This window comes from Bufo gargarizans, chromosome 5 (genome assembly GCF_014858855.1).
Source record: "Bufo gargarizans isolate SCDJY-AF-19 chromosome 5, ASM1485885v1, whole genome shotgun sequence".
NCBI lineage: Eukaryota > Metazoa > Chordata > Amphibia > Anura > Bufonidae > Bufo > Bufo gargarizans.
The window spans coordinates 216128651-216143942 of record NC_058084.1 but is presented as its reverse complement, the minus strand read 5'-3'; the positions used below and the strand labels follow the sequence as shown (position 1 = coordinate 216143942).

Sequence of the window (15292 nt, the reverse complement as noted above, 5' to 3'; positions counted from 1 at the left end):
AGGAGCAGGATTTATTACAGTAGAATTGTTTTCTATGCAGAAAAGCAAAACGACAGGTGTTTATCCTGAATTATAAAATCTTGCTTATATGAATATAATAAAAATTATAGCATTATCCCATTTTATTTTCAGTAGGTGGGAGATGTTTGATTTGATGCTTGCCAAATTGTACCATGGAAGTCTACCAGGATCTAATCCAGCACCTCTAAGGGGTTGTCTACTGAAACATATTAGAATCAGTCGGTTGAAGACTCTGTGATCTTGACGGCAAGAATGGTGCTACAGCATACCATATTCTTACCATCAAAAGCGACATAACTGGGCAGATGCTCCAAATAGAGGCCCAAATGAAGTTGTGAACATTCTGGCAGATTTGAGGCACATTTGCATTACATGGACAGCCAGTCATGTGAATTGCTGCCATGTAATGCTAGAGATCCACTGAAGGAGAAGGGTACAAGCTGGATACAGTTATAACCTTTAAAATGGTTTTCATAGCTTAAACTAGTTTCACACTTGTGTTTATTGGATACGGCAACTTGTTTAGGCAGAAAACCAGATTTAGGCCTGATCTGGCCTAGTCATATACTGCCATTTAACGATATGGTGGGTATCCAGTCAATTTCTGGCAGGAGTGCCAGATTACAACAGGACAAAAAGTGATGCATGCACTAGATTGTATGCCCACATTGCAATACCTGCCCAACACTTGCCCAACTGTACATCATCCATGGTGAGGGTATATAAACTCAAGATGATTTGGCTGCTCTCTCCAAGAGTCCATTAGCCACCACTTGAGGTGCTTTTAACAAAAAACGATGACGTGTTCCCTCACGAAAGCCTATGAGACACTAATGTATCGTAAAGCAAGCAGCAAATAAACTTCAGAAATGCATTATTTTGCTTGCACAATGCTGCAAGCAATAAGCTCACACTGTATTTACTCAGCAAGCCAACATATGCAATCGCCTGCTCACCAGTTCTCAAGCTCTGAGCTGAATGAGACCTTAGACTTGTGAAGTTAAAACCATTAACTGTGTAAAGGGATTACGATTCGAGTCAATATGCTCCTAATGGGAACTGTACTTTAATGCACGTATCAAATAATTGATTACAATACATTAGGAGTACAGCAGTGGAGAATTAGCTCTGTGCACAGGAAGCAAAGAAAATGTGTAGAGTCGTCGCCATGCAGCGAGCGCAGAACATGAAGTCTGTGTTCTGTCAGCTAAAGCTGTTAAACATCAGTAAACAGTCAAGGGCTTGGAGGTTTGCACAGTGTTGAAATCTTATGTAATTTCATGCAGGCACCCGATGCGGGTTGAATACAATTGAGCAAATGAGAGGCTTTTTTATCCTGATGCTGGAAAAGAACTGACTCGCCACTTACTGTCAATTACACATTCAAGCAGCAAACGGAGCTACTATACTTCAGTTTTAAGTACCGCCATATGGTTGGGGGTTCTCTGACACTGTGCGCAGAGGAATATACATACACAATGTACAGCATGTAGTGGCCTCTATTACGGTATTTATGTTATTCCACTAATGAGCTAAAAGGAAATTGTATGGGTGCGAAAAATAGTTCATCCCAAAGGTCTTGAAACAGTTAGACATTTTCCATGACAAGCTTGCATTAAATGATGTTCTTTCAATGGCGCGCTTGTCCTTGTGTCTTACTGTCAAAGTTTCCTTTGAATGGCATAACGTATATTTGTTTTAAAGGGACTTTCTGATTATTCTGTTATCAAAATGGAAACATTCTTGCTGATATCCAGAGGATGACCATCCATACAAACCTAGCATACCTTAACGATGAGTGTTTAAATGGTATCAAGTCTAGACAATGCTCTGTGAGCAAAACAGCTAGGACTCCAGCCGTTTCGGTAAGATTTGTGTTTCTGATTCCTTAAGCTGGCCACACACCTTATACTATTATCATCCAAACCCACCGAGAACAGTGGGGAGATGCCGAGTCTCCCCTGAAAGATGATGTTGAAGGAGACAAGGATAAGGCGAATTGAATATTTTCACCTGATCCTTTTGTTCTCTGGGAAGATAAGACCTTGTCAGAACTATCTGGCAGTGGCTTTCTCTGCTCTCCCCTTAACATACACTGACACATTTGGATGACCTTAATTTGTATATGTATAGGGAAGCTGGGAGGGAGACGCGAGAGACAGCTGTTGGCCAAACAATCTTTCAACTGACGGCCATTGAATGTGTATGGCCATCTGAACATGTCTTACAGTTGAACTTGCTTCAATCGTATCAAGTCTGAATCTGACCATACACATTCAATGGCTGTTGGCCGAAAGATTGTTTGGCCAACAGCTGTCTCTCCCGTATCCCTTCCAGCTTCACCATATACATATATCTTAGGTCTGTGTATGCTATGGGGTTAGCAGAGAAAGCCGATAACATATTTGGCAGTGGCTTATCTCTCCGGAGAACAAGAGGACATTCATTTTGCCCAATCTTTGTCTCTCCAGAAATCATCAGGAGAGAGTCAGAAGCTCCCCATACACAATAGTGCAGTGATGGCTAACCTCTAGCACTTCGGATGTGGTGAAACTATAACTCCCAGCATGCTCCATTCATTTCTCTGGAGTTCTGAGAACAGCCAAGCAAATGTGCATCTTGGGAGTTGTACTTTTACCACAGCTGGAGTGCTGGAGGTTAGCCATCATGGCAATAGTGTGTTTGCCAAACCCACCGTTCCCTGCGCGTTCAGCCACCAAAACTATAATGTGCATACCAGTTCCCATTCATTGATAGAAAACAGTGTTCTTGAACATTGCAGAGAAGTGAAACAATAAGTATATTGGAATAATTTGATTAAACTACCACCACAAACAAAGGCAGGTCATCGGTATTTGCGTGCCATTGTTCTGTGGCATTATACAATAATAATGTATAATTAAAAAAAAAAAATGCAAAAATGGTAGATTGCAAAGTCTTCATGGATAATTTTCTCTGGGTTCCACACCTTGGATGTAATCGACTTACCAGTGGTGTTGCTGGCTAAGATCAAATATAAGGTACAAGCTGCAAGTTAGTGTAAAACCTTGATGAAGGGACCGCTACAGTCTTATAACAAGTAGATACTCTATGGACCAATACAGCTGATATAGCTCAATACAGCCTATCCGGCACTCCCTAATAGTATAGCAAAAATCACATCACAAGCAACAGTAATGCTAAAAAAACACCTATAGAGGTAAGCCATGAGTCACCTGTTCTTATTCCTGCATCCATTGTATTTCGATCAGGATGACAAGCGATGCTATAAGTATATGTCATGTGTAGAGGAATGTATTTGTATGTAAAACACTTTTACCTAACTTTAAAATGTAAAATTCTCTTTTTTGGGTCATTTTTTGTGTGCAATGTTCACACTACCAATCCACTGTCACATGCATGCCCATGCTTCCCTGGTCTCCCCACCAGTCTGTGTTCAACCAGGGCTGACATGTCGACACAATGTGACCGCTACAGCAAATCACTGGCTGCGGTGATGACCTTAGTGGTGTTAATAAGTCAGTGCTACAACTAGGCACTGGCTGCAGTGGTCACATGTCATGCGGACACATCACTGGACTTGGGTGACCAAGGAAGTGTTAACACAGAGCAGCAGGGAAATGGTAAGGTGAGTATTTCTTTTGTTCTCTTACACTTTTGCAAGATATTTTCAAAAACTTTCACAAGATTAGACAAACCCGTTCAACTTACTTTGATCATAACCACATTTCTCTTTACAGATTCGGATCTGTGCTACTGCCCCACTGTCTGATGACCGCATTTACATAGGTGCAGATAAAAAAGCTACTAGAATAATAATAAAGAGCATCTGTCAGCAGATTTGTAGCTATCAAAATGTCTGACCTGTTGTTGCCTGTGAACATCCAACCAACACAGATGCCTTCAGCTGCCAAGTGCACATGCAACAGGTCAGCCAGTGTCATAGGTACAAATCTGCAGATGTCCTGTAATGGCCCTTCTATGAGGGCGGATGATAGGCGGAACGATCGCTCATTCAAACGCTCAATCACTAGTGTCAACAGGACAGCATCAGCCAACAAACAAGCAGTTTGGACAAAATCAACACTATTGTTGGCAGTATATGTCTCTGTAAACAGGGAAACGTGCTGATTGTGCCTAGTACTCAGCTACATTCACCTATATTGGCCGAGTTGCAGTACCAGGCTTAGCCACATACAGTATCATTGAGTACCAGGCTTAGCCACATACAGTATCATTGAGTACCAGGCTTAGCCACATACAGTATCATTGAGTACCAGGCTTAGCCACATACAGTATCATTGAGTACCAGGCTTAGCCACATACAGTATCATTGAGTACCAGGCTTAGCCACATACAGTATCATTGAGTACCAGGCTTAACCACATACAGTATCATTGAATGATGATGTACTGGGTACAGTTGTGAGGCTAATCTGCTGATGGCTGCAGTTCAGGGGGTACAACCCTTCTCCGAATCGTATAAGAATAGGCTATCTGTGTAATATGCTTAAATATACCAGTGGACACTACATTTATCATCCTTACACGCAGTGGGAGAACTTTACCAAGAAGGTCATATTTGAAGTCAGTTTTGCTTCACGCTGCTTTGAAGTATTACATACGAACATTTATGTCTTGGAATGCTACTCAGTTTTTCTATGCCAATCTCCCCCTTACTGGAGAAACTTTAAACTTTTTTTAACATTTTTTTACTTTAAAAAAAAAACTTGCCGTGATAAATCTGGAGTGAAGCTAATACCATTTGACACCCACTTTCTCACTCATATTTAAAAACTGGAGTGTGTGGTGTAAAAATGCTAAATTTGTGCACAAGTAACCCCAAAACATTGCAAGGTCCTATTTTGTAACTTTCTGAAGCTAGAATTCTGCATCTTGATGGGAACATGGAATATAGCATTTTTTTTTGTTTGTGTTTTCTTTTTTCTTTTTTTTACCAGCTCTTTACTTCACTGCCACAAAAATGTGACATTACTATTTTGAGTTTTTTTATCCACTTCCTTCTAAATCCGGCAGCATGAACTCCTTAGGAAATATACGTACAGCTTCATCAGTCTCGTGCATGTTTACACATCTGATCCTGTGCTTATTCTCCCCAAGCCAGGGAAGGTTCATTCTATAGGATTATGTGTGCTAGTTGAGCACTGAGTAAAGGCTGCATTAGACAGGCAGATTGTCTGCCAGATGATCGCTAACGATGATCTGGCAGTGCAATACTGCCGCCGATTACATGATGAATGAGCAAACGCTCGTTCATCGAACAATCCAAATCTTTCAACAGGTTTAAAAATGATCACTTGTAGGCAGCATATCATGGTGTGTAATCACAATCTGCTGCCGGCAAATAATGATCCTGTATAGGGAAGAGCGATGCATAACGATCTCTCCTCTCTATACTGAGGAGGAGATTGCTGCAGCGGTCTCTTCTGCTGATGACCAGGCTGGGATTGCTGGGAAGGAACGCTTCACTCCAGACAATTGCTTTCCTGATCTTGCTTAAATAGGTTGTGTGACAGATTAAAATTTTTGGGGAAAAAAATGCAGTAAAGTAGTAAAATAAGTCAAGCTAACCTTACCAATGGCCCGTCACTCTCATTCCGATGCTGGTCTGTACTTCCTAGTTCCTCTCGACAAACAGGAAATGACTGCTCAGCCAATCACTGGTCACTGCTGTGGACAGTGATTGACTAATATTGTCTATGACCATAATAGTTATGTCTCTAAGAGAATGAGATTGCATGGTCACTGAAACAGGACGTGATGTCATTTTATTAACAGAATCGGACAGACGAGCACAACAGGATATGAAAGCAGTCTGTGATGTCATACTGTATCTGTCACATGTTGTTTTGTCACTGAACTTGGCCTTAGTAATATAACACTCAGAGAGGTGCAAGGAGTCCTACCCTACCTCCTCCCACACAGGCATCCCAAGCTCATTTTGATCATGTTGGATTTGTATCAAATCCCAAATAATTGTGGCATTCACCTTCCAATGCCATATTTACAGAGGTGCAGTATTCTCCTGGAAGCCTAGCTTTTATGGGAGAATATCCCGGTACTGTGATGCCATTAGGAGGCACCATATGGCAGCACATGAAGTGCTTATGGCTTTGCGGTAAGGAACCGTATTGGTACTATCACTATTAAGGTTCTGGTACAAGGTTTTGTGCAAAAAGACAATATTCAGTATTCTAAGGAATCAAACGCATTTAAAATGACTCTGGAAACTATATTCAGATTTAATCTTCACCAATATTTGAAACAATTATTAAACCATATCGCTTTCTATATAATTATATTCGGCAGAAGTAAAAGGGGTACAGTAGGTATGGACTGAGGCACCTGAGCCTGACATTGCTGCGGCATCATACAGAATAGAGGTTAGTCCACCCTTGCCGGGTGCAGGATGCGGGTGGTACATAGAACATGACCTCTGTCATTCTCTCTTTTAATCATCAGATAAAGATCTAATTCAGCGCTATGCTCCAGTGTGGCCAGGACACGGCTGCCTTATGAAACATGAGTTTAATACACACTGACAGCTTTTTGCAACAGTTCATACCTTGGAGTTTTCTGTCTGCAGGCTGACAGCGCCTGTTGTTTGGGAATTAAGGCTCCATTTAGCAGAACATTCCTAAACAAATGGTTAGTAGTCTGAGTAAGCCATACTGTATATGGAAAAAGCTGCACCTTATTATAGGTTCATTTATGGTCCATTAATAACCATACTGCAGTCTTCTACTGGTGTCACTGTGCACCTTCTAAACTACCTCCAGCAACCAAGGGAGATTTCAATTGAAAGACATTGTATGATCGCATCACAGAGGTGCCAGGACCACAGCAACCCGTGGTAACTGAAAGTTGTACAATCCGCTAAACAATACGCATCAACTTCTACCATGCCATTAAACAGAGCTGCCAGGTATGACCATATTGTGGAGTGGGAAATATGGTTCTTTTATAAGGCAAATAGGAGATAGATCGATCGATAGATAGATAGATAGATAGATAGATAGATAGATATGAGATAGATAGATAGATAGAAAGATAGATAGAAAGATAGATATAAGAGGTAGATAGATAGATGATAGATAGCTAGATAGAAAGATAGATAGAAAGATAGATAGAAGGATAGATAGAAAGATAGATAGAAAGATAGATAGAAAGATAGATATAAGAGGTAGATAGATAGATGATAGATAGCTAGATAGATAGAAAGATAGATATAATAGGTAGATATATATATATATATATATATATATATATATACAGTTGCAAGAAAAAGTATGTGAACCCTTTGGAATAATATGGATTTCTGCACAAATTGGTCATAAAATGTGATCTGATCTTCATCTAAGTTAGAACAATAGACAATCACAGTCTGCTTAAACTAATACTACACAAATAATTAAATGTTACCATGTTTTTTTTTTAACACACCATGTAAACATTCACAGTGCAGGTGGAAAAAGTATGTGAACCCCTAGACTAATGACATCTCCAAGAGCTAATTGGAGTGAGGTGTCAGCCAACTGGACTCCAATCAATAAGATAAGATTGGAGGTGTTGGTTACAGCTGCCCTGCCCTACAAACAAAAACACTAGTTCTGGGTTTGCTTTTCACAAGAAGCATTGCCTGATGTGAACGATGCCTTGCACAAAAGAGCTCTCAGAAGACCTACTATTAAGAATTGCTGACTTGCATAAAGCTGGAAAGGGTTATAAAAGTATCTCCAAAAGCCTTGCTGTTCATCAGTCCACGGTAAGACAAATTGTCTATAAATGGAGAAAGTTCAGCACAGCTGCTACCCTCCCTAGGAGTGGCCGTCCTGTAAAGATGACTGCAAGAGCACAGCGCAGACTGCTCAATGAGGTGATGAAGAATCCTAGAGTGTCAGCTAAAGACTTACAAAAGTCTCTGGCATATGCTAACATCCCTCTTTAGCGAATCAACGATACGTAAAACACTAAACAAAAATGGATTTCATGAGAGGATACCACAGAGGAAGCCACTGCTGTCCCAAAAAATATTTCTGCACATTTACAGTTTGCACAAGAGCACCTGGATGTTCCACAGTAGTACTGGCAAAATATCCTGTGGACAGATGAAACCAAAGTTGAGTTGTTTGGAAGAAACACACAACACTATGTGTGGAGAAAAAGAGGCACAGCACACCAACATCAAAACCTCATCCCAACCATGAAGTATGGTGGTGGGGGCATCATGGTTTGTGGCTGCTTTGCTGCGTCAGGGCCTGGATGGATTGATATCATCGAAGAAAAAATGAATTCCCAAGTTTATCAAGACATTTTGCAGGAGAACTTAAGGCCATCTGTCCACCAGCTGAAGCTCAACAGAAGATGGGTGTTGCAACAGGACAACGACCCAAAGCATAGAAGTAAATCAACAACAGAATGGCTTAAACAGAAGAAAATACGCCTTCTGGAGTGGCCCAGTCAGAGTCCTGACCTCAACCTGATTGAGATGCTGTGGCATGACTTCAAGAAAGTAATTCACACCAGACATCCCAAGAATATTGCTGAACTGAAACAGTTCTGCAAAGAGGAATGGTCAAGAATTACTCCTGACCGCTGTGCACGTCTGATCTGCAACTACAGGAAACGTTTGGTTGAAGTTATTGCTGCCAAAGGAGGTTCAACCAGTTATTAAATCCAAGGGTTCACATACTTTTTCCACCTGCACTGTGAATGTTTACATGGTGTGTTCAATAAAAACATGGTAACATTTAATTCTGTGTGTTATTAGTTTAAGCAGACTGTGATTGTCTATTGTTGTGACTTAGATGAAGATCAGATCACATTTTATGACCAATTTGTGCAGAAATCCATATCATTCCAAAGGGTTCACATACTTTTTCTTGCAACTGTATATATATATATATATATATATATATATATATATATATATCAGAGAGAGAGAGATAGATGGATAGATATCAGAGATAGATAGATAGATAGATAGATAGATAGATAGATAGATAGATATCAGAGATAGATAGATAGATATCAGAGCTAGATAGATAGATAGATACATAAGAGACAGACAGACAGACAGAAAGATAGACGGGCGGACAGATAGATACATAAGAGAGATAGACAGACACAGACATAGTGAGATACATGATAGCTAGATAGACAGATAGAAGATAGATAGATAGATAGATAGATAAATAATAGATAGACATAGACACAGACATAGTGAGATAGATAGATAGATAGATAGATAGATAGATAGATAGATAGATAGATAGATAGATAGGCGAAAGTTGGATAAATAGATATGAGGTAGATAATAGATAGACAGACAGACAGAAAGATAGACGGACGGACAGATAAATACATAGGAGAGAGATAGACAGACACAGACATAGTGAGATACATGATAGCTAGATAGATGATAGATAGATAGATGATAGATAGACATAGACACAAACATAGTGAGATAGATAGATAGATAGATAGATAGATAGATAGATAGATACATAGATGATAGATATACATAGAGACAGACATAGTGAGATAGATAGATAGATAGATAGATAGATAGATAGATAGATAGATAGATAGATAGATAGATAGATAGATAGATGATAGATAGACATGGAGACAGACATAGTGAGATAGATAGATAGATAGATAGATAGATAGATAGATAGATAGATAGATGATAGATAGACATAGAGACAGACATAGTGAGATAGATAGATAGATAGATAGATACATAGATGATAGATATACATAGAGACAGACATAGTGAGATAGATAGATAGATAGATAGATAGATAGATAGATGATAGATAGACATGGAGACAGACATAGTGAGATAGATAGATAGATAGATAGATAGATAGATAGATAGATAGATAGATAGATAGATAGATAGATAGATAGATATTAGGTTGAGATTACACAGAAATCTTTACAGGCAGCCCGTTGCGTTCCTCCAGATTACAATGGCCATCTCACAGTTATAATTGGAGTGCCAGTCTACAAAAAGTTGCCATGTGGTCCCCGTCAGATAATTTGAGCTGGTGAAGAAAGCATGTGAGGATGCTGCTGCTTGAGAGCATCTGTGAAGTCTTGGATATTTGTTTGTGTTGCCTTCCACGCCTATTGTTACTCTGGATCAGAAAATGAGATAGACGCCTGTGCTGGTCCTGCGGCAGCATCTACTGCTGAGCATCTGAGCACCCCCTGCTCATGCTCTTATACTAGGGCGACACCTGACTGCACAACTGTATTCACCTATGGAGGGCATTTATATTCTACTTGTCTTTCTTTCGATCATTTTGGACCAGGACCTGACATACGGTAATAAAAACAAATTCAGAATGGACGCCATCCATGATGCAGCAGGATCCACTACAACTGAGATGCATCTAATACAAAGGATAGAAAGCACTAGCTTTACCCTCAATCTGTATACTGGGGGCATGCTGAGATTTGTAGTGTTAAATCTCCCAGACTGAACACTTAGGCAGTCAGCCTGTATTTTTCAAAAATACGCAGATGAGAAAAGCTACACACAAGCTGTATAAAAGTCGGGTACATTTTACACTGAGTCTTTTTGGCATTTTAGGTATTTTATGTTTTTGTCCTAGTGGTTTTGCTATGTTTTTTAGGCAAAAAATATCACCTTCAGATACTGGCTATAAGTTTATGTGAAATATTAAATGCAATACAAACGTGTTTTTAATGCATAGTTCTTCACTTGTGTTTTTTTATTTTTTATTAATGGTTGCTCTGGTTGTGTGATGTTTTGTCTCCTTTTCTGTCATTTTTGTCCTGTAGACATCTATTGCTTTTTTTTTTTTTTTTTTTGCTTGATAAATGGAAAAATGTGTTTTATTTTATTTTTTTACAATAGCTTTTTCTTGTTTATCTATACAAAAGGTGACATCAGCGAGGGTAAATACTTTCCTATATAAAAAATAATTAGTTGAATAAAATGGCGTAATAAACTCGTTAGCAAAAATACACTATTTATTTAAAAAAAAACACCATCAAAATGAACAAAAGCACAACTAAAACACAAACTAAATTGGAACACTAGGTTGGTGTCTTTGGATATCTATTTTTCTTTTTTTCAAAAGATATAGCATGGTAGCACCTTAAGAGAGTTCTGGGCACCCTATTCTCACAGCCTGACTGTAGCTATCTATCCAGGACAAAAAAAATCCAACTTGGAGGATCCCAACTCATGGAAAAATAAGATCCTGGAAAATCGGAATTAATGATGCCAGTGTGAACAGAGCCAAGCATATGGCATGCAGTCCGTCAGGTGATGTTGAGATCAGTTATGAATGTGACTTCAAAAGTCATCAACATGGAACAAAAATGTAAATCACCAGTTACATAATGTCAATAAACCTAATCCATACATCCATACATATACATCCATATATACATCCATACATATACATCCACACATCCATATATACATCCATACATCCATACATATACATCCATACATCCATATATACATCCATACATCTACATCCACACATCCATATATACATCCATACATCCATACATATACATCCATACATATACATCCATACATCCATATATACATCCATACATCCATACATATACATCCACACATCCATATATACATCCATACATCCATACATTTACATCCATACATATACATCCATACATCCATATATACATCCATACATCCATACATATGCATCCACACATCCATATATACATCCATACATCCATACATATACATCCATACATATACATCCATACATATACATCCATACATCCATATATACATCCATACATATACATCCACACATCCATATATACATCCATACATCCATACATATACATCCATACATATACATCCATACATATACATCCATACATCCATATATACATCCATACATCCATACATATACACATCCATATATACATCCATACATATACATCCATACATATACATACATACATATACATCCACACATCCATACATATACATCCATACATATACATCCACACATATACATCCATACATATACATCCACACATCCATACATATACATCCATACATATACATCCACACATCCATATATACATCCATACATCCATACATATACACATCCATACATATACATCCATACATATACATCCACACATATACATCCATACATATACATCCACACATCCATACATATACATCCATACATATACATCCACACATATACATCCATACATATACATCCACACATCCATACATATACATCCATACATATACATCCACACATATATATCCATACATATACATCCACACATCCATACATATACATCCATACATATACATCCACACATCCATACATATACATCCACACATCCATACATATACATCCATACATATACATCCATACATATACATCCACACAGCCATACATATACATCCATACATGTACATCCACACATCCTTAGTACATAATGCCTTATTTATACCTGCTGGCATACACCTGTTAACCCCAGGATCCTTCTCCTAGCTATTATTAGGAATTATTTTTTGCACAGTACATAATGAAGTGACCTTCAGCTTTTCAATGTTCAGGCAGAACTATTTCTAAGAGGTATCTAAACCTGCGGGTTATTATGTGATCCTCATGACTGAATGTTCAGTTTTCCTCATGTTACTATGACATACTGTGAGTATTACTTAGGGTACTTTCACACTTGCGTTAAACTTTTCCGGTATAGAGTTCCATCACAGGGCTCACTACCGGAAAAAAAACCTGATCAGTTTTATCCTAATGCATTCTGAATGGAGAGCAATCCGTTCAGAATGCATCAGGATGTCTTCAGTTCACTCACTGTACGGTTTTTGGACGGAGAAAATACCACAGCATGCTGCGGTATTTTCTCCGGCCAAAATTCCGGAACACTTGCCTGATTTCCATATCCGGCATTAATTTCGATTGAAATGTATTAATGCCGAATCCGGTATCAAGTGTTCTGGTAAAACGGATCCAGTTTCCAGGTCTGCGCATGTGAAAAATAATAAATACACACCGGAAAAACGTATCCGGTATTGCAATGCATTTGTCAGACTGATCAGGATCCTGATCAGTCTGCAAATGACCTGCGTTTGCATACAGTTTTTCTGATCAGGCAGGCAGTTCAGGCAACTGAACTGCCTGCTGGAATCAAACAACGCAAGTGGGTAGCCTTACGGTACTTTCACACTTGCGGCAGAGGATTCCGGCAGGAACTTCCTGCTGGATCCAGCAATCTGGATGCAAACTGATGGCATTTGTCAGACGGATCCGGATGCGGATCCGGATGACAAATGCATTGCAATACCGAATCCGTCTCTCCGTATCATCCGGAGAAACTGATCCGGTATAAATTATTATTTTTTGCATGCGCACACCGAAAAGCCGGATCATTTTGCCGGAACATTTAATGCCGGCACTAATACACTTCAATGTAAATTAATGCTGAATCCGGCATTCCGGCAAGTGTTCAGTATTTTTGGATGGAGATAAAACTGCAGCATGCTGCGGTATTTTCTCCGTCCCAAAAATGTAAAAGGGACTGAACTGAAGACATCCTGAAGCATCTTGAATGGAATTCTCTCCATTCAGAATGCATTAGGATAAAACTGATCATTATTTTCCGGTATTGTGAAGGAACTCAATACCGGAAAACAAAAACGCTAGTGTGAAAGAACCCTTAGTAGATCACAACTTAAACCGACACGTAGCGTTGCATACATAGAATCATCACTGGGATGATCAGGCTCAGGAAAGTCAGATTGTTGGACTGGTCATCTGTTATCAGAATGACGTCAATGATGGGCAACCTCCGATGCAACTTATTTCATTTCTACGTCTTATTGAGAACAAATCCTTCACATGTTGGCCAATTCACGGGAAAGGGTTTGAAAGAACAGAGAAAGTTGTCAGGAAGGAGATGCAGCATATGTTCATGGGTTACTAAATAAATATATATATATATATATAAAAGACTAGTACTTACAGTCCTCTGAGACGTAGCCAGATCTTCTCAATCTGTTCCGGCTGCAGATACTTCAGTGAATTGCTCTCAAATTCTTCGATTTCCTTAGTAGGTGACTCCATGGCTATAGGTATGTGACTTTGGTTGAAGCTCATGAAGGATGGTTACTCCGGACAAACAAATACCAATACATGCACAGACAGACACTGCAAACTTCACCTTTAACAGTGACGGGGAGCGTCAAACATTTTCTAATTGTTTCTTCTTCTTTTTTTTTTTTCTCGTTATAGTTGTTTTTAACTTATTTTCCAGATTATTAGAAAAAGTCTACACGGTCAGCAGAAGCTCCAGGTGTATACTGGGGGTAGCTGTGGCAGAATGCCATGATCCTGAGTCTGATGTAAGGGATTAGGCTGATCTCTTGATTGAAATCACTACAGATTTTTCTTTTTTTGTTTAAAACGATAAGCCAGACAAACAATCGGTAATGCCAGCTGAAGACTCATTGGAAAAAAAACCTGTGACAACAAGCTGGGGAGTGCAGAGCAGAGGCATCTGCACCGCTTCCAATGTGTCTATTGCTCCCATTTGATGGACCTTGCGTGTTCTTTACTCCAGGATGCTCTGAATGCCAGCCCTTGTCCCCTCCAGCTCTGCTTCTCCCTCCCCTATTCCTTGCCTCTCTCCTCCCTTCTATCCCCTTTCTAGTACCAGCAGCTCCGCTGACAGGCGAGGGAGATGACAAGTGAGGGAGAAGTCATCCCATAGCCAGCCAGGGATATGCCTCGAACACATGCACACACATACACTCTTCTCCTCTCATGCACAGATGCACTAAGCAGGCTGCAGGAAAAATTGGCTGCTACTTGAAAGAAATGGGGGTGGGTTGAAGGAAAGTAATAATAAAACTGGCTCTCATTAGCACAGTGATCCATGGGAGGAGATACTGGCAAGGTGCTGTTTCGAGCACATTCACAACAACGACCCAGCTTGTAAGGTTTCAAGTTGGCTGAGAGAAGAAAATCAGTAGTATCGCACATTGAGACGCAAGAAAAAATGTAGAATCCACAGAGAAGACGTTCTCTGCTATATTCCACTGGGACAAATTGTCCTGTGAGAAACAGAGCTGCCAAAAATGAAGCACTTAGTGAGATTTCCTTTCCAGCATGCTAGTTCTTCATCCTCATCAGTAGGAAAAGCCATATTATACAAAGTGTTCACCGACCACACTAAAGGAGAAT

General features: G+C 39.4%; 1 protein-coding gene across 4 annotated transcripts in view; it reads right to left on the bottom strand.

The window, feature by feature from the left end:
* The window catches only part of PDE1C (phosphodiesterase 1C), a 1393842-nt gene that overhangs the window by 753172 nt on the left and 625378 nt on the right, over nucleotides 1–15292 (bottom strand). Inside the window, exon 1 of one of the 4 annotated variants that reach the window (XM_044293927.1) lies at nucleotides 14073–14988. The exons of the other annotated variants lie outside the window; for them this stretch is intronic. Coding sequence (XP_044149862.1) covers nucleotides 14073–14206 — 134 coding nt within the window. The 5' untranslated portion in view covers nucleotides 14207–14988. Of the gene's footprint in view, nucleotides 1–14072; nucleotides 14989–15292 lie in introns of those variants that run through there. 4 annotated transcript variants of the gene reach the window in all.